The sequence below is a fragment of the Cajanus cajan genome, chromosome 4 (genome assembly GCF_000230855.2).
Source record: "Cajanus cajan strain Asha chromosome 4, NIPB_CcT2T_4, whole genome shotgun sequence".
NCBI classification, from domain to species: domain Eukaryota; kingdom Viridiplantae; phylum Streptophyta; class Magnoliopsida; order Fabales; family Fabaceae; genus Cajanus; species Cajanus cajan.
In genome coordinates this window covers 8,760,378-8,784,235 of record NC_138520.1, presented here as the reverse complement: position 1 = coordinate 8,784,235, position 23,858 = coordinate 8,760,378, and the positions used below count along the sequence as shown (strand labels likewise).

General features: G+C 31.6%; 2 protein-coding genes across 2 annotated transcripts; both read right to left on the bottom strand.

Annotated features, from left to right (window-relative positions):
* Nucleotides 1-17,517: 17,517 nt before the first annotated feature.
* MC9 (metacaspase 9) lies at nt 17,518-19,063 on the bottom strand. The gene is made up of 2 exons (XM_020364252.3): nt 18,630-19,063; nt 17,518-18,201 (listed from the first exon to the last, which is right to left on the bottom strand). Exons 1-2 carry the CDS (start codon nt 18,991-18,993, stop codon nt 17,615-17,617), a joined length of 951 nt encoding a protein of 316 aa, XP_020219841.1. The 5' UTR covers nt 18,994-19,063; the 3' UTR covers nt 17,518-17,614.
* A 2,557-nt stretch (nt 19,064-21,620) lies between these two features.
* On the bottom strand, nt 21,621-23,615 carry LOC109802851 (RmlC-type cupin). The gene is made up of 3 exons (XM_020364253.3): nt 23,125-23,615; nt 22,923-23,047; nt 21,621-21,924 (listed from the first exon to the last, which is right to left on the bottom strand). The coding sequence occupies exons 1-3, from the start codon at nt 23,480-23,482 to the stop codon at nt 21,724-21,726; spliced, it is 684 nt and encodes a 227-aa protein (XP_020219842.1). The 5' UTR covers nt 23,483-23,615; the 3' UTR covers nt 21,621-21,723.
* Nucleotides 23,616-23,858: the final 243 nt, after the last annotated feature.

Genomic DNA, 23,858 nt, shown 5'->3' with positions numbered 1-23,858 from the left:
ACTACCTTGTATCAATTCTGTGAAGTATTTCATACCTACCTCATATCAATCCCTGCATTATTTATTGACCTATACAAGGTTCAGGGATACCAAAAATATTTAAACTTGTATTTATTTCGGAAACTACAACACATTACATCGAAGAATATTTTTTCTTAGAACAAAAAAAGAGTCATTTTGTTACAAGAAATGTCGTGTCATGTTGACTTTATCCGATGTCTGATATGGACAAACTATCCGCGAAATAGAGGGAGAATGATCAGAATAGCAAAATGGATAGGCAAAAAAAAAATGGTGTGCTACTTAAACCTTTTTATGTGTGAAATCATCACATTTATATTACATAAAAACAAAAGATTAAAAGAAAATATTAGATAGAAAAAATTATTTCTTATATACTAGTATTAAGACTAGTTAATGATTGAATGAGTAAGTATTAACATAAATTAACACATGGGTTGTTACCAGCAAACAGACGTAAGTGTTTAAATGGCATTAAGATCCAATTAATTACGTGCTCACCCGCTAGGGAATACAAGACCTTTAAAGAAGCTTAAAGCAGATGATGGATTCATATACTCAAATCTTGTACACTCAAAAGACGTCCTACCGAGTACCAACATTGTTGATTGTAAGAACAAATATAACGCTCGTACTAAATGCTTCTTTAAAGTATAACTTCATTCTTCTCTTTCCATCAAATTAATAATTAATATATAATCATTATATTTAAATTTATATATATAGTCAAGTTAACTAATATATATATCTGAATAATTTTATTACAAGATTATAGATTATTAATTAAATTGTACTTCTTGTCATCTTATAATATTATATTTAAAATTTTGATCATTTTATTTTTAATTTTGTAATTTAAGTCTCTTAAGTTTATAGAATTTGTAATTTTTTTTCTTTGTTGAATATTAATCATTGACCGTTAAAATTAGTTATATATATATATATATATGTAATGTTAGTTATGATATAATATTAAGTATGTAAGATATGACTTAGTGGAAAGATTAACTTTGAGAACCTAAATACTTTTCTTTCTTCTTTTCAGATTCTTAGGGGACGATTCATGCCCGAAGACTCTGTTTTCTTCTTCTCCGAGACTTAGAGCTGAGAATCTCATGGTGTAGTTGTGGAGTTTGGGTTGTTGGAGCTCGAAACCCATTTCTTTCTCCTTATCTCCTTCCACCTCGGAGTTCTTCCACTACAAGAAAAATCAACATTATCTACGGAAAAAATCCGTAGATAATGATGAAAATCCGTAGATAACTGATAATTATCTACGGATTATCTACGGAAAAAAATCCGTAGATAATAAGGTCGTAGATAACGTTATCTACGGAAAATTTTCCGTAGATAACGTTATCTACGGATTTTATTTACGGATATAGAATTTATCTACGAATGCGTTTAGCTACGGAATTTATCTACGGATGCGTTTATCTACGGAAATTTCCGTAGGTAACTTATCTACGGAAATTTCCGTAGGTAACTTATCTACGGAAATTTCCGTAGATAAGTTACCTACGGAAATTTCCGTAGGTAAGTTATCTACGGAAATTTCCGTAGGTAACTTATCTACGGAAATTTCCGTAGGTAAGTTACCTACGGAAATTTTCCGTAGGTAACTTACCTACGGAAATTTCCGTAGATAAGTTACCTACGGAAATTTCCGTAGATAACTTACCTACGGAAATTTCCGTAGGTAACTTACCTTTCCACACCAATCTTTATAAATAGTTTTACCTGGTTAGAAATATTAATAAAATCACTTATTAGGGAAAAAAGCATAAGCAGAGAGCTGATACGAATTACAGGGAAAATAAAATGGAAATGAAGTTTGGCTAATGTTTCAATACATGCAAGCTTTAATTGAGGGACCAATTCCCTATACCGTTCCAACACTTCTTCAAAACCATGACAAAATCTATCATCATAATGATGTTGTGTATTTTACTCGTATTTTAGCACTTTAATTCACAAGAATTCATAGCATAATCATGCATATCTTTCATGTTTTTAATAAATTTTTATATCATTTTCCTATTTTATGCTTTTCTTGGTATGTGTTGTGTTTTCTCTGAGCAGGATCAAGATTTAAGAATTAAAGAGGAAATGCTGAGCTACAGGGAAAATCACGGCCGTGATTCTAAATCACGCCCGTGATTCACCAGAGAAAATCACGGCCGTGATTCTAAATCACGCCCGTGATTCACCAGAGAAAATCACGGCCGTGATTCCCAATCACACCCGTGAACGCCACTGACCCTTCATAGATGTGCTCCAGAGAAGATCACGGTCGTGATTCTCAGTCACGGCCGTGATTCACTTCGCGTCCCAGCTTTTTAAGTTTTATGTTTTATTTTTATTTTATCTTTGTAATTTTTATCTTGGTAGTTTTACCTTTTTACCCTTTTAGGTTATAAATTAGATGAGGTTAGCCTAGAACTGGGATTTTTGTTTCGGAGACAGTTTTTTAGTTTTTGACACTTGGAGAAGGTTGGGTGCCTGTGCCATCGACTCTAAGGTTTGCTTTTCTTTTATTCTTTTTTTTTTCTTGGAGAACTACTATGAACTCCTGTGAGTAGTTTCCCTTTTTCTGGGATCAGGGCTTAGCCTCTGAGAACCTCTTTATTAATGCATTATTCAGTTTCTTAATTTTATTCCAATTCTTGATTTGTTCTTTTATATTTTATATATGAACTTTAATATTATTGTTTTCATAATAACATTAATTAAGGATGAACTGAGAGGAGAACTTGATTATAATTTTGATAAACAATTAATCTTAATTTTCATAATCATAGATAATTAGGGATGAACTGAGAGGAGAACCTAATTATCGGAACCTAAAGGAACAGACTTGAGTGTTAAATCACGAGAGTTGATTTAAGCTTTCGAGGAGCAATAGATTAACAAAGATCTTAATGGGTTTAATTGAACGTAATTACCACGAGAGTAGAGATTAATTTTAATTAAACACGTCCTCGTAGCCTGAGAAGGTGCAAGGATTAAATTAGGTTAAGGCCATATGAGCTCTTTCATAACTTCACAGAAGCATAAATTCAATGCCAACATTAATAGTCTTAAAGCAATGTCAAAAGATAGAGGATAACTAGGACCTGAATTGAGGTAAGTATTGCAGCTACATCATAAATTGGTTTCCATTGATTTTGTAAAATGTCCAAGCATATGCTTCCATCTGCGTAAATGAACTAGTCAAAAGCAAATAGTACTATTCTCTTGCAGATACACTGATCCATTGGAAGAAACTACGAAACAATATTGAAAACCAAGAACAAACACAACCACTTGGAATGATTATGTAAGCCAATTTTTTTTTTTTTATTTTGGTGTAGAATGTAAGCCAATATATTATGCACAATTACCATTTCAAGTAGTTATTCTTCATTCATGGTAAATAATTTCACAGTAAGTTCCACATTAGAAAGTCTCCAAAACTATTTGTTATGAGTCTTACAACTGGCACCATGGCACAGAAGCTAGGAGTCAAAAACAAAGAAATGTAGAGAAATTTTGGGTATTCTTATGGGTTAGGAGTTATGAAATTCGAGGAACTACTTTTATTATAAAAATTTCCCAAACAGAGACGGGTATAGAGAAAAGGACCACTTCATTCTTTGTTCATGTTATCACATAAAGTTTAGCATGTATTTATTAGAGAATGGATTTTTTTAAATATTTTAAAAAATATATGTATAGCTTAATTTAAATCAGGACAGAAGTAAACAACAACATATGTTTTATTTCCTAAATAACTTCTCTACGAGATGTTGCAGGAAGACAAAAATTCACCACCAACGAAGTTCAAAAAATGTTTCACCAGGGAATTCCCAAATCCAAATTGATTTGGTGGATTTAAATAATGATTTTCAGTTCTGTTTAAAGTTGGATAGTAACCCTTGGGTGCTGAAACATAAATAGTTCAAGTGGTTGGCATTTCAATTTCATTATGTGATTGCAGGGTCCTATACATTTTGGCTCATAAAGAAGCGTAAAGTTGTGTGTAGGGTTTACTTATATTCAGTGTAACACAAGGTTGATTCAATTAATTTTCATGAACAAAATAAATTAATTATAAGTGCTATAGCATAGGTACTTGCATTAAGTACAAAGAAGTAGCCTCTTTACTGCACCAAATATCAATACTAGACAATACAACACAAAAATAACACTTACGCAATAGAGACCAATTCCTTCAATCTCTCTAGATCTACAGCTTTTTTTAAAGGTGTCATCCCATAACGCTTTTGTTCCCTGGAAGCAAGCTATTTAGAAAGAGTAACTAAAATAAATAATGTTAATAAACATTAATTAAGTATCACTCACTTAATTTCATTTCTTCGCTGAATATCCTCCTCCTTTTTTTGTAATTTCTTCACCTTTTCCTCAACAAAAAAATCAATGGCACTCCCAACATCTTGATTGTTCATTCGCAATGCTCTTTTTGCATCAAGTTCAAAGAACCCCATGCTCATAACAAGTGATAGGGCTTCATCTGGCACTTGCAGCTGCAACAAAAACAAGACATTGATTACAAGAGGAGAAAAGTACAAAATGTCTATTTGGCTGGACAGTTAAGTTCTTTCTCTTCCTTCTTTGAAAGATAAAAAGGGTGTAGGGGGCATACAAAAAAAAAACACAGTCTATTTCAAAAAACCTGAAGCCAGAGGGATTTTCAATATCTACCGGTAGTGGTGTCTTTAAAATTTAAAATTAGTAATGCTGAATTCTGAATGTTATAGGAGCTTGAGCTTGAGTTGATCTTTATCTCATTGAAGTGCATCTTGTAAGACTATGTTATATGTCACAGCGACCAATAACCATAGCAATGAAACATGGAGACCAAAAAATAGAACAGAAGCATAAAATTTTGACTTTCTTTCTTCTACCCAATTAATTTTTCAAAATATGCTATAATACTTTAATCACACCTGGACAAATTTTGCTCTTGCAAAGCCCAATGCTTTTCTTGATTTCTCCAATTGCCCAGTATGATATGCCACCACCCCTTCAAGCAGCTCTACTCTCAAATGCCTGTGAATGAAGGCAAATTAATCAGCTTACAAGTTGAAGAAGCTCTATAAGCTAAAACTAGTTTATGCATACATTAAAAATAAGACTTTGTAGAAGCTAATAAGAAAAATGGAACCCTACGCCCGCTGAAGGACTCCACGGTGCTGCTCATGCCGCTGGTGGTGGGCCGGTTCACCTGGACCACGGGCTCGAACTTGGAGAAGCCGTGGGCCTGGTAGAGGGGAATCTGGTCGGACTCAGGCCCGCGAAAGGATGGGGCGGTGTTGTCGTAGGACGGGGCAGCATCCTCGGTGGAATCGAAGGTGTCGAGCCAGACGAACGACTTCTTCCAGGGATCTCGAATCTCGACTGCGAAGCGGCCCCAGGGGCGCTTCTTGACGCCGTGAAAGCGCGTCTCCTTGGGCAGAGGGTGGTGGTGGGCGGCGACGGCTCTCCCTCGGTGCATCTGGGTGTGGAGGGTGCAGAGAGTGGTTGTTGGGAGGAAGAGCAAGAACCACCAGGACGGTAGGTTTATTGCTCTTCTACAAGAACCATCAGGACAAGAGGAATGAGTTTGGGTGATGTGGCAGAGGAAGGCAAGGGAGTCAGAGGGAGAGGCAGCAACGACGGTGTAGGAGTGGAGGAGGGAGTTGGGGAAGCGGGGGTTGGAGGAGGAGGTTTGGGGATTTGAAGAGAGGGAGAGGAGGAGGGGGTTGGTGTTTGTTTGGAGGGAGAAGGGGTTAGGGTTCGCGATTGCGGAGCGGAATGAATGAGTAGGGTTTTTAGTTTTTACACTCCATTTCTTCCCCTTATTTATTTATTTATTTGTTTTACATTGTACATTACCCTTCTAGTACTGTAATAATTTTGATTGTTTAGGGCTAATACGTGGAAATAATTTTTCTTCCAGTAAAAAAACTAAACATATGACTCTCTCTCTATATCATGTTAGGGATGAAAATAAGTTAATTCATACTTGGAATATATATATCTGATTTATTATTTATTATGAATTTTCTATAGGTCTAACCTTTTTAAAAATTTAGTCTATCTTAATAAAAGTCTATTATATATTAATGATATTAATAAATTTAACTTTTTAAAAAAATTAACAAATTTATTTTCAAATATATTATTACGAGTATTTTTTAATTTACGTGATAAAAATATATTTTTCCTCGTTATCATTAAACAGGTTTCCCGTAAACATGATCAAAACATTCTTATTTTATCTCTTTCTCATAAACAGGTTTTCCGTAGAAACCCATAGAGCACTTTAATACATATCAAAACATGATCATTCTCAAAATCAATCACATATCTACACATCACATCCAACAAGAAGCCCAACAGAATAATCAAAAGGCAAAATAGAAAACGTTCAGAACGGCCTGTTCCAAAACTAGAACGGCCCGTTTTAAAATCACATTTTACCTGCAACGCCCATATTTGGAATGGCCTATTCCCAAATCTAAACGGCCCGTTCTGGCTTCGCATTTTACTCATATAATCATGTGTTGGAACGACCCATTCCAATCTAATCTTTATAAGCCATTTTTGTAGTCTAGAATGACCCATTCTAGTTTGAGATTGACCCGTTCTTGGTTACTAAAAATCAAAATATTATCCAAAAAGTATTATAATAAATAATGAAATTAAATTAATTAAATCTTATAATGGTTATTAGTATCAAAGAAATTTCTCTAGATTTTAGATTTTATTTATTATGTTTTATAATAAATAAAATCCAATATTAAATCAAAAGATCATAACAATCATAATTCAAATCCAGGTAAATATCTTTCATAATCAAAAGAAATCTAATATTAAATCAAAAGATAATAAAAATTATAACTAAAATATTTATAAAATTTCTAATATTAAATTTAGTATATATTAAAATTAATTAATTAAATATTTGTATTTAAGAAATTATTACAGATTTTAGATATATATTTTAAAGTTTTTATTTTATTAAATTAATTAAAAATTAATTATATTTTATCACTTTTTAATCAAGTGAGTGAATGATAATGAATTAACTAAAATTCTAAAATATATTTTAATTAAAAATAATTTTTTGGTAAATACGGTAACTAAAAAGTATTATAATAAATAATTAAATTAAAAAAGAATAAATTTTATAATGATTATTTTTTTAATGATGTTAAATTAAATATTCTAATTATTTTATAATAAATAAAAATGAAAAGATAATAAAAATATGTTTTACCTACGGAATTTATCTACGGAAATTTCCGTAGATAACTTATCTACGAAAATTTCCGTAGATAACTGGACATTATCTACGGAAAAAATTCCGTAGATAATATTCCGTAGATAACTAAATTTTATCTACGGAAAAAATTCCGTAGATAATATTCCGTAGATAATTAAATTTTATCTACGGAAAAATTTCCGTAGATAATATTCCGTAGATAATAACAGTTTTTCTTGTAGTGTTCCTCGACTTTACTTTGTTCTAAGGTAAGGAAAGCTAGAATTTTGGATTTTGGTTGAAATGTTGGATTGTTGAATGAATTAAGAACTTAAAGTTGATAGAATTTTTGAAACTTGTAGTTGTGGAGATGGATTCGAAGTGGGTTGCATGTTAAAACTGAGGTTTTGATGTTCTTCATGAAAGGTTAAAATGTTGATGATTTCTTTGAGTTGTGGTTCATGCATGTTGCTTTTCTTAGGATTTATGAGTTGCATGAATAAATCTAGTAGAGATAATGAGTTTTAGATGGTGTTTAGGAGGAAAATTGGTGAAGTGCAGGTGAGGAATGAAGCAAAGCTATGGAAATTTAGAAAAATTTTGCACTCAATGTCGTAACTATGGTTGACCATTCTAGCCATGGGAGAAACTTGGATGGTCGAGACTCAATGCCACAATCGTGGTTGAACACTACAGCTGTGGGAAAAACTAGGATGGCCAAATGCTGCAGTCGCATTTGAGCACTACAAACATGGGGAAAACTAGGCTAACTAAGAGCCGATGCTGGAGTGTTGAATTAAGCATTACAGCGATGGGGTAAATGACCAAATTTGGTACTAAGGTCTTCATAAGAGTTGTAGCCTTGGATGTTATAACTTTCCAATAGCTTTGAAATCACCTAAAAGGAGATCTAAAACTCCATTTATGACTCATTTAGTGAGTAAAGGTCAAGCTATAAACATTAATTAGACAACCTATTGTGATTTTTACAATTTTCAAGATGGTAGATGATGGAATTAGAACCTAAGTTCTTCAAGAAATTCGTAGAAAATCTTCTTATCTTTCATATGAGATAAGGATGAGAATAATAGGAGTAGTAGAACTTCCTATGTGTTGTTTTATGTGAAGTTTATCATTGTAAGATAAGTGATTTTGATAAGTTGTATGTTGATACATGTTGTATAATGGATGAATTTGGTGAACATGAATAGAATATTTGTGTCTATTGCATGTTGTATGATGTAGGATGATGATATAAGTAATGGTATGTGTAACGACCCTCCGTGGTCCCTACACTTAATGGGATCGCACTAAAAATTGTAAACTAAGATAAATAATAAAATGGATAACTCATAAATACAAAAAAACCTGAAATAAAATATATATCAAAATAATTAAGATTTTAAGTATTAGTATTTATACAGTTATCCAAAACTATTATCTCCTAGTGCCGGTCAAGCACAAAACTGTTACTCAAGGTGGTATCCCTGACACTAGGAACCAAAATTCCACTTCGAGCAGCAGACTCAGCCAACAGCTCCAACCTAGCCTTGATCTGCTCACATATACTGTATGATCATAGCAGTCCATCCACATGGAAACAGAAGGGTAAGCTAGAATTCAATAATCAACCATATAAGTATAGGTAAAATACTATACTACTCACTCATTCAATCATCATCACAAACGACCATACAGTTCAACATAAAAACACAACTCATTCATACAACTTAGAAGCAACTTTAATACAACAACAACAACAACAATATACAACTTAATATTTAATGCGTCGTCACGCATGTACAACTGGGAGATCTCCAACAACTGAAGTTGAGCAGTCTAGGTGGCATAAACCCTACCGAATCTAACGTTTGAACTATCTCAACCAGGTCAGGTATAGAACAACGTTAGGAACTCCGAAGAGAACCAGGTAGACAACAATAGGCGATTTCTCAGGTGTGCCACTTAGACTCGGAGGTCCAGTACTACTATCAGGACAGAAGGGTTTGGGTATGAGCCTACCACGGCCTTGGCTAGCTTCACTAATCCACATGTGGAGTTAGCCCACCCACTGTCCTCCAAGTACCACGCACCTTTCAGTACCTAGTCAAAGACTACATCTCTAACTAGATACCTTACTCAAATTGATCATTCAACCATGACATGGATCGACTATTTCCATGTCGCCCATACTAAGGGATTCAATTTTAAAACAACTTTTAACTTTAAAACAACTTTCAACTTTTCACCTTAGTACTATGTATCTTAACATATGACATATATCTTTACCATATGTCCCCAACTTTTCAACTTTACAACAATAGGCATATTAACAACTTCACAGCAATAAACAACTTACAACTTTACAGCAATAGACGACTTACAACTTTAAGCAACTTACAACAATAGGCAACTCATACAACTTTTACAAAAATACACTACTTCAACTTATACATCTCAACTTATTAATAATTCAACAATAAACAACATAAAACAACTTAGTTTCACAACGTATAGCAACTTTAACAACATATCACATATTATCAACACACAACATATGAACAACTTAAGCCAAGAACTACTCAATCCACAAACAATAACTTAATCATTTTCAAAGAAAACAATGCATGAAGCTTCCCTAACTCTCCTAAAATTAAACAATCTACATTCTAACTTCCCTCACCTGAAGATTGGCTCAGATTAGCCAAAAACTGAAAAGAAGTAGAATTTCCCTTTGAAGCTCAACCCGGAACTTCAATCCACCTAAAGCAAGCTTTCTAATCTGTATTTCAAGAAATGACAGAAGGAATTAGTGGTCTAGAGGAGAAAAGGAATCATACAGAGAAATTTAGGAGAGAAAGGAGCTCACAGACCCAGAGACTTTTTCTCTAAAACTTCTCTCTAAAAACTCACATTCTTCTCATTGTCCACAACCCCTATTTATAGACATCCCGAAGTGGCCAGAACGGCCTGTACCGAATCTGGAACGGCCCGTTCTGCACCCCTTCATCATGTGCAAAAATCACATGCAGAACGGCCCGTTCTAAAATCAGAACGGTCCGTTCTGGAACTCTTCCAGAACGGCCCGTTCTCCATCCAGAACGGCCCGTACTCCCCTCCAAAACGGCCCGTTCTCCATCCAGATCACGGCTTGTTCTCCAACCAGAACGGCCCGTTCTCCCTCTAGAATGGCCCGTTCTCAACTACGATTTACAGGTCAATGTAACAGCTTGGAACGGCCCGTTCCAGATTGGGAACGGCCCGTTCTAGGCTACTAAATCACCTATATTGGGCTTTCTAAAACAACTTACTACGTTACAGTATGCTATCTTTGTATAGTTGAAATGATAATAAGCATTTTTATGCTATATTTGTGTAGTTAAAATGGTGATGAGCATTGATATGCTATTGTTGAACGAATTATGGAGCATTGAATACTATTATTGAATGAATTGTTAAGCATTGGTACGTTATTCTTGGTTGAGGTGTTCAGTATTGGTATGTTATTCATGATGGTGTTGATCTCTATATGCATTGACTGGATGTGATGTGTATATTAGATGCATGGTGAGGTGTAGATGTTGAGAATGCAATGTGGCATTAAAGCATGGTGTGGCTAACTTAGGACTTGAGGAAAAAAAATTATTTTCAAAATTGAAGATCCCACATAAGATATCTTAAAGTGGTGCTCGAGTAGGCCACTATTTGGAAGACCCTCCTTGAGTAGGTGTCTCTTAGAGTAGGTTTTGAGGTGTGTTGAGTCTCCTCCAAGTCCTTAGTTAGTGGTTGAGTAAGGTAGGAGGTTGAGAACTACAACCTTTAAACAAGTCCCTAGAAAGGTTGCATGAATTCTGGAGGATAATCAATATAGGCAAATTTTATATGTGACTTGATAATGCATGTCAAGATTGTGGTAAGCCTATAACCAATTGTACTATTTTTGATAATAGAATCAAACTTTCCTAGTGTAAATGATGAGATTTGAGAAACTAGAGGAAGGATTGATATCCCATTTTGTTGTGATTGAGTCGATGCTTCGAGCTTGAAAATGATAAGGTTGGTTCGATAGGGTAAAAATCAAGGTGAATGCGTGACGATGTATTGGTTGACTTGTTGCATATGATGCGTATTGAGGTATGTTCATATGCATTAATTGTTGATATCTTGTGTGATATGGTTTAGATGAGATATATGTTTGCTTGGGGGTGTTGTAGCTTTCATGTATGATTATGGAGTTATGTTGTATATTATATGATTGTTCTATATATACATATTTTTGAACTTTAACTTACCCTTTTTTTGTTTGGACTGTAATGATCATACGTTATATAAGAGTTATTAGGGCTAGGGATGAGGAGCCGTTGGTGGTAGGGGCGTGATATTTTTGTGGATGGCAATGTTACTACATGTAGCTTGTATAGTCATACTTGACTAACACTAGGATATAAGATTATTTGGAATTATTATACACACACATATATATACACGACATGTTTATATTAGTTCAAATATTTTACATATATCAAATATTTTACTTTTATATGTATATATGTATGATGTGTTTTTTTCCTTTAATCTTGTATATCTTAAAATTTTAATTTTTATTGTTAATAGTAGTGATTTTATTTAAGGTGACAATTATAACGGGTCGTTACAAAATAAATAATATGATAATTAATATTTAATAATATTTAAATTAAATTTCATTTTTAATTCTCATTCTTAACTTATAAAAGTGATAAAATGAAATAAAAATAAGAACTAAAAATGTAATTTAACCTACATATTATTATATATTATTTATTAATATTATAATTTAAAATTTCATAAAGTTATAAAAATGAAATTACATACTTAAAAATTAATGACTAAAATTATAAATTTAAGATTATAAAAAATATAATTTAACCTAAATTCTTAATTTAACATATCATTGTCACCTGACAAATCTATAGTGTTGTGTAAAGTATTAATGTGCCCCGAGGCCCGAGCATTATTTAATAAATATTATTTTAATTTGTCTTTGACATGAGCATGCATAGGAAAATAAACATATAAAATTATAATCAAAGTAGTCCTGTTGCTTTTGGCTTATTCCATGATTACCATTCATAGCTTAAATCTAAAGTCATCGATTATCAATAAAAAAGTAAAAATAAATAAATAAATAAAATAGAAGAAAAAAAATATAATCATTGTCTCATCGATGTCAAGTTGGTGGCTTGTCCAGAAAATGGAATTTCTCTGCTTCGTAAAAACCTAGATTTCGTAGCAAAAGAAAAATTTTGTTATATCTTACACCGAGTTTTAAGGCTAAATTTCAGTAACATTTGTATTCAGAAAAAAGATAAGAGTGAAGCATTTTTTTTTTCTATCTTAAGAAAGATTATAAAGATGGTCGTAATGAAAATTAAACTTAAATTTTTATGTTTCTAACTATCTCAATTCTTCTCCACCCAACCACGACTAATTCTAATAGTCCAAAAAAAAAGTATATAGGCTAAATAATTGTGATTAATAAGATAATTTATTAAAAGAAAAGGCTCAGTTAGATAACATTGTTCTAAAAACGGTTTTGAATATTAGGAAACAAAACAAGAAAATTAAGAGGTTGTTGGTATCAGAAAATGTTTTTTATTTTCATTTTCTAATAATAATTTTTATTTTAAAATTTAAAATTTAAATTATATGTTTAATTTAATTTCTCATTTTCTAATTTTAGAAAATAAAAATACTAAAAATGTGTTTGATTTAACTATTTTCAATTATAAGTTTATAATATATATCCTCAAATTAAAATTGTTGTATTATTTATTTAAATAAATAAATATAAGTATATCCAGCCTTACATTTTAAGTCTCACAAAAAAAATAAATATAAATATAATTGATGTCACTTTTCTTAAAAATAGCAATCATAATATTTTTTTATACTTTATAATAATTTTTCACATCCGATCGATCAAAATTTAACTACTATTATAATTTGTATATTTTATTTAACTTCAAACATGTCTTCTTCATAAAAAAAAATGTCTTCTTCTTTAACTTTTCAAGACCAGGCTAGAGCAAGTCTTTCACATAAATTGAAATTAAATGTAACTATATTTACATAAGTTACATGATTTTTTTAAAATAATTGTTAAAAATCACATTAAACCATTTCTCTTTCTATATATATATATATATATATATATATATATATATGAGTTGGCATCCTTTTACTCTAAGAGTAAGTCTACCTACACTTATTTTGTTCAATAATTCATGTTCTACATCAAATTTCAACGATCTAACCCTTCAATTTATTAAAATTCTTAATACATAGATCAAATTTGCAAATTTTTAGAAAATTTGAAAATTATTTAATACTTCATTTCATTAATTTGAGTCAAAATATAAAATATTTTTATGATTATCCGTCAATTTAAATTAATGAAATGAAGTATAAAATAATTTTTAAATTTTCTAAAAATTTACAAATTTGATCTATGCATTAAGAACTTTAAATTGAATGATTGGATTGTTAAAATTTGATGTAGAACATGAGTCATTGAATAAAGTCTAGAGTAAAAGAATCCATCCTATATATATATATATTCCAAAATTAAAAATTGTTTTAATACTAAACAAGTGTTCAGGGTTGGAATAACATTTGTGCAGGAGCAGGAGCATATCAAAGCACTCCATTCATAATACTGACTTTGGAACAAATTTGCTAATTTATCTTTTAGCTTTTTATGTAACTTTTAGACTTTAACTCTAATTTCCAATTCACGTAACGAGATTTGTCTCTTTCTATAAAAAATTAAAGTTTACCTAGTGTTTAAATTAGGTGCAGTAAATATTGACCTAATTATGTATAATAAAAGAAAAAATTGACCTAACCTAATTGGTTGGTTGACCTAAAGAATGAGTAGTTGTAGAGATGAGTTGAATTGTGGAGGTGGAGAGACGAGACAATGGTGTGTGTCTGAAAGCATGCGAATGTTATCTCGTGTCTCGAGCCCACACCTGAACAGACACAGTTATCACCTTAACTGGATCCTTCACCTTAAGCTTCCTTTTCTGTGTCAAGTTTCTCAGACATCATAATCACAGATTCACAGTTATGTTTCACAACTCATCTATTGTCATTCTGTGATCCTGCTTGCTTTGGCCTTTTTAAGTTTAGGAGATACATTTAATTCCACTTCAATCCACTAATCCAAAGTTTAAGCTATAAACAACGATTTTAAGATATTACTTCCATTTCTTTATAATAATTTTGATATTTTCTATTATATTTTTCTACATTTTTACTTTAAAATAAATGTATATTAATTGTTATGAGTAAATTAATTAAAAATTAGATAAGATGTGAGGATATAATTAATAATATAACAATTAATATTATCTTGAAATTTAGAAATGACAAGTATATAGAAATAAAATTTTACTAAAAATTTTACGAATAAAAAAGAATTGAAGGATATATATCAAGACTATAGTTTATGGTCTAACTCAATCATATAAAATTGGTTTGTTAGATCATGATTATTCTCACATATGCACTCTATTTTAGTTATATAAATAGTTTATATGAAGTCTTTAACAAATCTTTTTTATTATGATTAAGGAAGACCTGAAATTTACAAGACTAAATATTTGTGGATGATTTGATAGTGGCTCTATAATTAGTGACACAATAAATTTAATATTAAATATTGAGATTGACTCTAATACCATTAAAAATATAAGATATATATGAGGTTAACTCAATCTTATAAAATCATTGTTATAAAGATTCAAAATTAAAGAACTTGATTAGATTATTAAATATGGGGAATTAAGGTTTTTAAGATGGAAAATTTTATGATTAGGAATGAAATGTGATATTTTGATTGAAGATTTTGAGTAAAAGAGGGTTTAAATAGCTGAATGGATTAAATTCATGAAAATTTTGATATTATCAAAAGAAAATAATAGACTGAAGAACATGATTATATCAGTTAAAAAAATTAAAAGACTATGTTCGAGACACAAGTAATTGAATCAAAATCACTATAATAGAGGAATTAAAAAGTAAAATTATGATTAATATTTATTTTATTTATGGTTCTAGCTTAATCTGTTAATCAATTGGGTTGTTTTGATATTCAGCTATGTATGATGGATCTTGATATATACACTTTCCTTTTTTTTTTTATAAGTATACCTCCTTTTAAAAACAAATAATTAAAATTTTAAAATATTTTTAATTTTTATTATTTTTATTTTTAAATTTTACACTCCTAACATTTAATTTAACACTTTTTTTGCATGCCTTTTTTCCTTATTTTTACATGCACCTCCTTAATTTTTCTTCACCCCCACCTATTTTAATAGGTAATTTTAATTTGTTTAGTTTTACATTATTCTTTTTTCCTTCCTCTTTCAGTTTTTTCATTGATTTTACTATCCGCATAGTCCTCTAGAATAGTGAAAATGTATTTTTCATAACACTAAACTTAATGTTAAGGTTTTTGGAGGGGTGAAAAGAAAGAAAGTATTAGAAAAAAAATGTGTGTCTGGTTTGATAGACACTGTCGAGGAAACTACACGTACCTATAATGTTGTCGTCTACCAGTTCTATGATTTTGGTGCATGTGAAAAAGTGAAAGAGGTGAGAAAATAAGAGAGTAATATAAAATTAAAAGAACTAAAACTTCACTGAAATAGATGAGAAACTAGAAGAAGATAAAATGAAACATGTAAAAATTGAAAAAGAGAAGAAAGGAGGTGTATGAAAAGAAAAAATAGTAAATTGAAAGTTAGAGATGTAAAATTAAAAATTAAATAATAAAAAAATTATGAATATTTTTAATTTAAAAAAAAATAAAAAAAGGTGTACTTAAAAAAAAAAGAAAAAAAAAGGTGTATATATCATTAGCCATGTATGAGTTGACTATTGGGCTGAATTTTCATTGGGCTCCAACATTTTACGGGCTCGTCGTTTTCTTTATTATTTTGGTTGATGATATATACACCTCCATTTTTTTATACATACACTCCCTTTTTTTAAAAAAATATTAAATTTCTAAATTATCCTTAATATTATTTAGAATAAAAAAATATATTCTGGAAAGTGTTTTTTAAAGGTTGATGATATATACACCTCATTTTTCCTATAAGTACACCTCTTTTTCAAAAAAATAATTAAAATTTTAAAATATTCTTAATTTTTTGCTTTTTTTTTAATTTTACATTCATAACATTTAATTTAGTACTTTTTTTACAGATCTCTTTTTTCTTCTCTTTTTCTTTTTCAATTTTTACATGCACCTCGTTATCTTTCCTTCACCCCACCTATTTTGGTAGCATGTAAAAATTGAAAGAGAAAAAAAAAGTGTGAAAAAAAAGAAAAAAGTAAAAAATTGAAAGTTAAAGGTATAAAATTAAAAAATATATATATAATATTTTATAATTTTTTTAAAAAAATAAAGAAGGTGTACTTATAAAAAAAAATAGGAAGTGTATATATCATGAGCCTTCCGAAAAGAACTTTCCGTTAGAATAATTACGGAAAGTACTTTCCAGAATACTAAAATTACTATTCCAGAAATAACTTTCTGTCAAAATAATTATGAAAAATATTTTCCGTAACACTAGAATTACTATTGCGAAAAATTCTTTCCAGAATATTAACAGTGTGTGTATTTGTTACCATAATTCCGGAAAGAACTTTACGCAATAGTAATTTTAGTGTTACGGAAAGTACTTTCCAGAATTATTCCGACGGAAAGTTATTTTCGGAATAGTAATTTTAGTATTCCGGAAAGAACTTTTCATAATTATGTACAAATACACCTCCGAAAAAAATTTTCCAGGATAATTTTTTTTATTTCAAATAATATTAAGGATAATTTAGGAATTTAATATTTAAAAAAAAAAAAAAAGAGATGTATGTATAAAAAAAATGGAGGTATATATATCATCAGCCTATTATTTTTTATACACGGGTATTCTTGAGTTATGACTTATGAAAGCTTGTCGATCATAAATGTCGAATTTAATCAATTAAACTCATGATATTAATTAATATGTATATTACCTTCATATTTATTTTTGTGTAGGTTTATATAAAATAACTCTTTGAGTAAAGATTCATTTAGTTCCTAAAAAAAATTATTAGACAAAAAATCTCTTAAACCAAAGATCAATTTCAATACCTGTGTTAACCAACTTTGGTAAAAGTATTTGAAACAAAGAGTATTAACAAATGATTACTTGAAGAATGAACAGTTGTTTCCATTTATTCCATATAAAATCCAAACAATACAAGAGCCACAACCTCTGACTTGATTCATCTGTGAGGAGTGAGGCCTCATTGTTCTTGGCACAAGAATGCAGCACGAGCATTGTCATCACTGCAATAGAGGCAAGGATGCTGCTCAAACCCTCCACTCTGCAGCATCTTCCTAGCCATGATCACAAGCTCAGCATTACTCACCCTTCCGGGGTTCTCCTCCAACACCCTCTGAACCGCATTGCTGAACGCCCCATAAGCCCTTCCACCACCCTCGTTCATGTCTGCTGAGGTTTCATCTGCTTGGCAGCCACTCAGCAGAATCCCCTCGTCAGGCCTCATCACTTGTTCCAACAAGTCAAGGTCAACCAGTGGCAGCCGAAACCTCAAACTGGCTTCTGAGCCGAACAGCTCTACCAGGTGGCTTCCCATGTCTGTGGTGTTCACTTTTGACAGTGATGAGAGGTGGTGGAGTATGGAGTCGTAGGGGATCGTCTTTGGGGTGATGTCAGAGCCTCTCAAGGTGGTGTTTTGGTGAACCATTGAGGATGGTCCAATTTGTTCTTTCTCCTTGTCTATTAGGCCTCCACTGTGGCATGAGTCTGAGAATATTGTCAGACTTGCACCCTTTGGCAGCTTGTTCACTAGTTCCCTCAAGTCCAAATCTATTTAACATGACATTATAAGTAAAATCATCAGTTCTACATGATGTTGATAATGTTAAGAAGGTTATCCTACAAGCCAAAATTTAGATACAAGAACACGACATGTTATGTCAGAAAGGTGTCTAAATTGTATCAAAGAAGTCTCTAAACATATGCTGACAAGTGTTGTGTGTAAAACATGTTAACATGATGTTATATAAATGTGTCCATGTTTTATAACTTATATGAAAATAGTTTAACCTTATTTTTTTTTTTTTTTATCATAAAAATAACTTATATAATAAATAATTTATTCAATAAAGCTGTTTATTCAAAGTGGCACAGGTATGATGTTGGACTTATTAGTAGGCCTAAAAATGAATGTTTTGAATTGCATATATGAATAGTGTGATTTGAAGAATGTGACAGGAGAGGGAAATTATGCAAACCAGTGATGAGATTGAAGTCACAAGGCACAATTGCTTCCTCATGGCGAAAGGGGTGGGCACGTTTCTTGGAAGGGATCCTGGTTCCATGTCCACTATAGTGAAAAAAGAGGACATCCCCTGCTTCAGCTCCATCAACCATGTTAGTCAGTGCCTGCTTGATGTTAGCACCAGTGGGCAACGAAGAACAAGAGTCAGGTGCATCAGTGAGAAGCTCAATGTTGTTGGGATCAAACCCAAAACGCTTAACCAGTGTCTCCTTCATTGCCAACACATCGTTTATGCAACCATGCAATTCGTTGCTTGTGTTGGGGTAATTGCACCCCACCAAAACTGCCACCCTCTTGTTCTGTTTCTGCATTTTCATGTCACTTTCCAAAGATGTGAAAATCAGAGAGAATGATTTGTTTGTGTGATTAATTTAATTGCTCAGTCTTCTCCAATGGATCAGCTTTATAGTTCTTGGGGGAGCATTGGCTATCCCTTTGGATTTTCCACAAGCAATCTTGTGTTGGCTTACAAGCGAGGAAACTTCTGTTTTTGGATATAAAATCAGCATGTGATGCTGTGTTAATCACTTTGTTAAACCAACAATAGTTACAAAATTTAGTGAGATCATCTCTTCTAACTATATTTTTTCTGTTAACAATAGTCAAATTTCAAAAATTTTATTTAAAGAAATTGTGTACAGTAGTACTGGAATCAATGATTTGTTGATAAAATTATAGGAATATATTTTGCAGCATTAAAAATTGCTAGATTCAGTAATCACTAATCAAGCAAGTTCGATTTAAAGATGTTAAATGAATTTGTTTTTTACAATACAAAAATGATTATTTATATTGCATTGGTTTCTTGTGAAGTTGAATTTTGAAGCAAAGAAGGATGACCTGATTTAACTTGGAGATTTGACCTTCTCCAGAATCTTGGAAGTTTGATCCAAGTCTAATATTCTAAGCAATATTACAATAGTCCCTTCACGTATGAAAATCAACTCAAACACTTGAAAATGATATTTCACCTTATCCAAAGAAACATATACAATCACCAATTAGGATGGATGGGTTCAGAATTTCAGATACCCTTCACCTCAGTATGGTTATGGGTTGTATCGTGTACGAAAATAATATTGTTCAGAAGAATAATTACTATTAAATGATCATTCCGAACTAGTTGGAAGCCAAGCTAAGTTTTGCAAATCTATTTTGTTTAAAACAAATGAATTAGTTTAGTTTTTTTTGTTTTGTTGTTCATTACACAGCACTTGCGTGCAAGTAAACCTTGTATAGTTTGCGCCACAAATAAAAATTGAAAAAAAAAAAAAAAAGGGAAATGTGAAGTAGGTGATGTCAAGTTCTTTTCTTGCAAGTGATGCGCATCACACAAGTTCCCCATTCAAATTAAACATTATTAACTTGTAAACCTAAGTATCATTCCTTGTGCTGTGGTTAACATAGGGAGTTAATTTGATTTGATTTAGAAAATAATTCGTATGTTTGAAATTCATTACAAGAGAATATTTGAATTGATTTTTAAACCATTTTTTTTACAAGCACTACCTTTTTAGGGGTTGAGAAAAAAAAATTCCTTAACCGTGCATTGTTTCTTCCTGAAAATGGAATTGAATGGGGAATCAGTGAGGAGTGAGGACTACGCAATTTATTGCAAAACAGGCCGAAAGGGTTGTATTCACAATATGGAATTTGATAATTTAATAAGGTTAAACTATTTAAGAATTAAAAAAAAATCTATTCACATTTTAACAGTGTAAGTTTAACCATATTTTGGATAGTTCTAAATAGAAAAATAAAATGGCGAGAAACTATTTTTACTTAATTTTAAAAGTAGACGTAAGTTAAAAAAAAAACATTGAAGAATAAAAAATCACAGAGTAACTAAAAGTATAATTAAACTTTTTATTTTATTAACATATTGAAAAATATAAACTTTAATAATAAATAAATTGCATACGTAAATTTATTCGGCTATGGTCACATATTGCTTCATTAGTCAATTAAAAAGGATTTCACAAATAAACTTATTAAAATTTTAGAAATTGTTTCAATAATTAGTTTATTGGTATTGTTAAAATCATCGCGTTTGAGGTATTGTCTATTTTGATATTTGTTGGATCATCACAATTTTGTCTTAAAAAGGGGTGATATAGACTCTCCTTCTAAAACTAATATTCGACCGTAAATTCACTAGCATCCTTGGAACTTGTTCCAATATACATAAAAATCTCACATCACTTAAGAATCGAAATTAAGAATATCTTATAAACATTTTTTCTTGCTTCTTAATCTACTAGAGCGCCTTTCTAAGAACAAACTTATTATGGTCCAATAATCATCAAATTAGACAATACATAAGATATTATGATCCTAATAATGTCTACAAACTAAGTTTATGGTCGTTACAAAAACACAACAAAAATTAATTAACATGACTTAAAATATATATGCAACGACACAAATTTCAGCTAGCTATACAATATGTTTATTCAAAAAATAAAAATATATATATATATATATATAAGTGATTTTAAAAGAAAAAATAATAAGGAAAAATGAACGATATAATATAATTTTATTTCTTCTAAATTTTTAATATTTTATTTTAGTCTAAAAATAAAATTTGTACTACTTTAGTTTTTTATATTAAAAAATACATCATTCTTGATCCTTATCTAAATTATTTTGTGTTAATTTAGTTCATCAAATTACCGTATTTTAAAAGTTCTCCCATATAAATGCATTAACTCCTCCAAAAAAAAAATATATATTTTCTTTATAAATCATTAAAAAATTATATAAACGGACCATCATTGGTATCTTTCTTTCTTTATAAAGAAGTGTTTAATTAACAATGTTCCTATGCAATTTTTCCCTTCTTGTATCAGACTAAGGTCATAACTGTATTTCCCTTGGTTTCTGTCTTCCTTTCTTATAAAATCTGACATTCAGCAGCCGAATTTGCAACTATGCTCCGTAATTGTACAGAAAACTAATAGGTTAAAACTTCATTATGCTGTGCAGCAACCTGGAGACTCAGATACATTTCAGATTCAGAAACAAAATGAAAAGAAAAAAAATGTTCAAAGATCTTTCCATACATTAAAGTCAGTAGAGGCATTATAGTTTACGATACTGTCTTGACACCCTATAAAGAAGGTACTACGAATGGGATCAATGTTCACTAGAGCATGCGCTGTGTGAACTGGACTGGCAGCTACAGCAATTTCATCTCTGTCAAGGGTCACTTCGGCATAACCATTATCTTCCTCGCTGTTCTCTAACTGCAAATAAATTGGTTGCAAATCATGAATAACAGATTCATGAGAATAATCAGAATATAAATGTTAGTAATACAGGCCACCGTTTATTCAACATTTTGACTATGTTGTTTAAATCTTCCTTCATTGCATTGCAAAATTAATCGATCAAATAGCTCTTACCATGATGACTGATGTGTACACTCTGTAAACTATTATTTTATAGGACAAAATTTGAAACCAATTCTTTAAGTACAATTGATGTTATTTTTCGATTAGGATTGAAAATTTATTTTAACAATATGCATTTATATTTATTGCACATCTCATTAATATATATTTACATATATTACTTAGATATATCTCTAATTCTAACCATATCCGATTAAGTTTTGTCCTATTTTATATTGGATTAAAATTATTTAAGACCAACAAACAATGAAGCAGCAGGAAACATGCAAAACCCGCGCCCCTTCCCTCTGCTAAAAAGCTTAGTACTTTTTATGAAGAGAGTGAATATTTTATGGACTTATACCATATTAAGGAAGAATTCATCAAGAAATTAATTGACAAATTTTAATGAGTCTCTTTTCTAAATCCCATTTTTTTCTAAATCTTACACCCTAAATTTTATTCCAATTCTACTTAAACTTATAACTGGACCACATTGAAATAATAGGAAGAATTAGACTTTAAGAAAAAATATCAATGTGATCATAAAATCAACTTAAAATAGAAGAATCAAAAGTGAAATTAAAATTATTTTAATCAGTATAATTAAAATAATATCCGTTGCTGGATAGAGAGGCTTAATTTTGTAGTGGGACCCGAAATATCTCACAAGCTTGGTGATGGTGATTTCTTGTAATGAGTAATCTCAAACCTTCAACTAGACCATACCAGTGGTTTCTTATCATGAGTAACATATTATTTGTATGTAATTTAAAAAAAACGATAATTAATTTTAAATAATTTAATCTAAGCATTTCGAATTTTGTGTAAAGAAAAGAAAAATTGTTTACCCTAAACCTGGTGGCAGCGCCCCAAATGAGAAAAGTCTCGTTGGAATCGTGGTGTCTGTGATTCCCTCTGAATTTGCCAGGTCGAATTTCTCCCACGTGAAGCGAGGCGCACGTGACAGCTCCACCTGCAGAACCACAAGCACCACACACAGCAATTCCCTCCGAAACCCAAACGACAGCGTGTGAGGCCGTTTGATCGTACCTTTGAGGCCGGAAGCGAGGGCGAGCGCCACGGGGTCGAAGAGCCAGCCGCGGTTGTCCTTGGCGGCGCGCGAGGGGAGGAAGCGGACGAGGCTGGCGGCGGCGTCGCGGCGGTCGGAGGCGGAGGAGCGGGGGAGCGTGTGGGCGGCGCGCTGCACGCGGAGGGAGATCCAGGCGAGGAAGAGGAAGAGCGCGAGCACGAAGGGGATGGAGTGGGGTCGCTGCAGGAACCACGTTATGAGAGAGGGACGGATCTGCTGCAACGACGTCGTTTGGGCGTTTATGTACCCTATCCTTCTCTGCGCCGTCCCTGTCCCTGTCCCTGTGTTGCTGCTGTTCCTCTCTCTTTCTCCTCTCATCTCTCGATTCCAAATGGAACTCACTTCACTCTCTTCTTCTTCTTCTTCTTTATCTTCTCGATCCAATGTTTGTTACGCGTCCATGAATTGGAGTGAAAGGAGGAGTCGCAAACAGATAAAAATAGAATAATTAGTGTAGATTATTGATATTAAATTAGTCTAGATTTTGATATTAAATTGATGTTTAAAGATTCGTATCAGAAATGGCCAGCACGACCCGTTCTGAATTCAGAACGACCCATTCTAGTTTCATATTTCATGTGTTAAATTTGAATTTGAAGCAGACCGTTCTGAATTCGAAACAGGCCGTTCTGATCCATTCATCATGTGTTATTTTTACATCTAGAACAGCCCGTTCTGAAATAGTTCGTTCTGA

Coding starts and splice junctions, on each gene's coding strand:
- MC9 (XM_020364252.3), bottom strand. CDS start 18,993: ATGAAAATGCAGAAACAGAACAAGAGGGTGGCAGTTTTGGTGGGGTGC. Junction 18,202..18,629: donor TGACTTCAATCTCATCACTG/GTTTGCATAATT, acceptor CATGTTAAATAG/ATTTGGACTTGAGGGAACTA.
- LOC109802851 (XM_020364253.3), bottom strand. CDS start 23,482: ATGAGAGGAGAAAGAGAGAGGAACAGCAGCAACACAGGGACAGGGACA. Junction 23,048..23,124: donor CCTCGCTTCCGGCCTCAAAG/GTACGATCAAAC, acceptor GTGGTTCTGCAG/GTGGAGCTGTCACGTGCGCC. Junction 21,925..22,922: donor GCGCTGCCACCAGGTTTAGG/GTAAACAATTTT, acceptor ATTTATTTGCAG/TTAGAGAACAGCGAGGAAGA.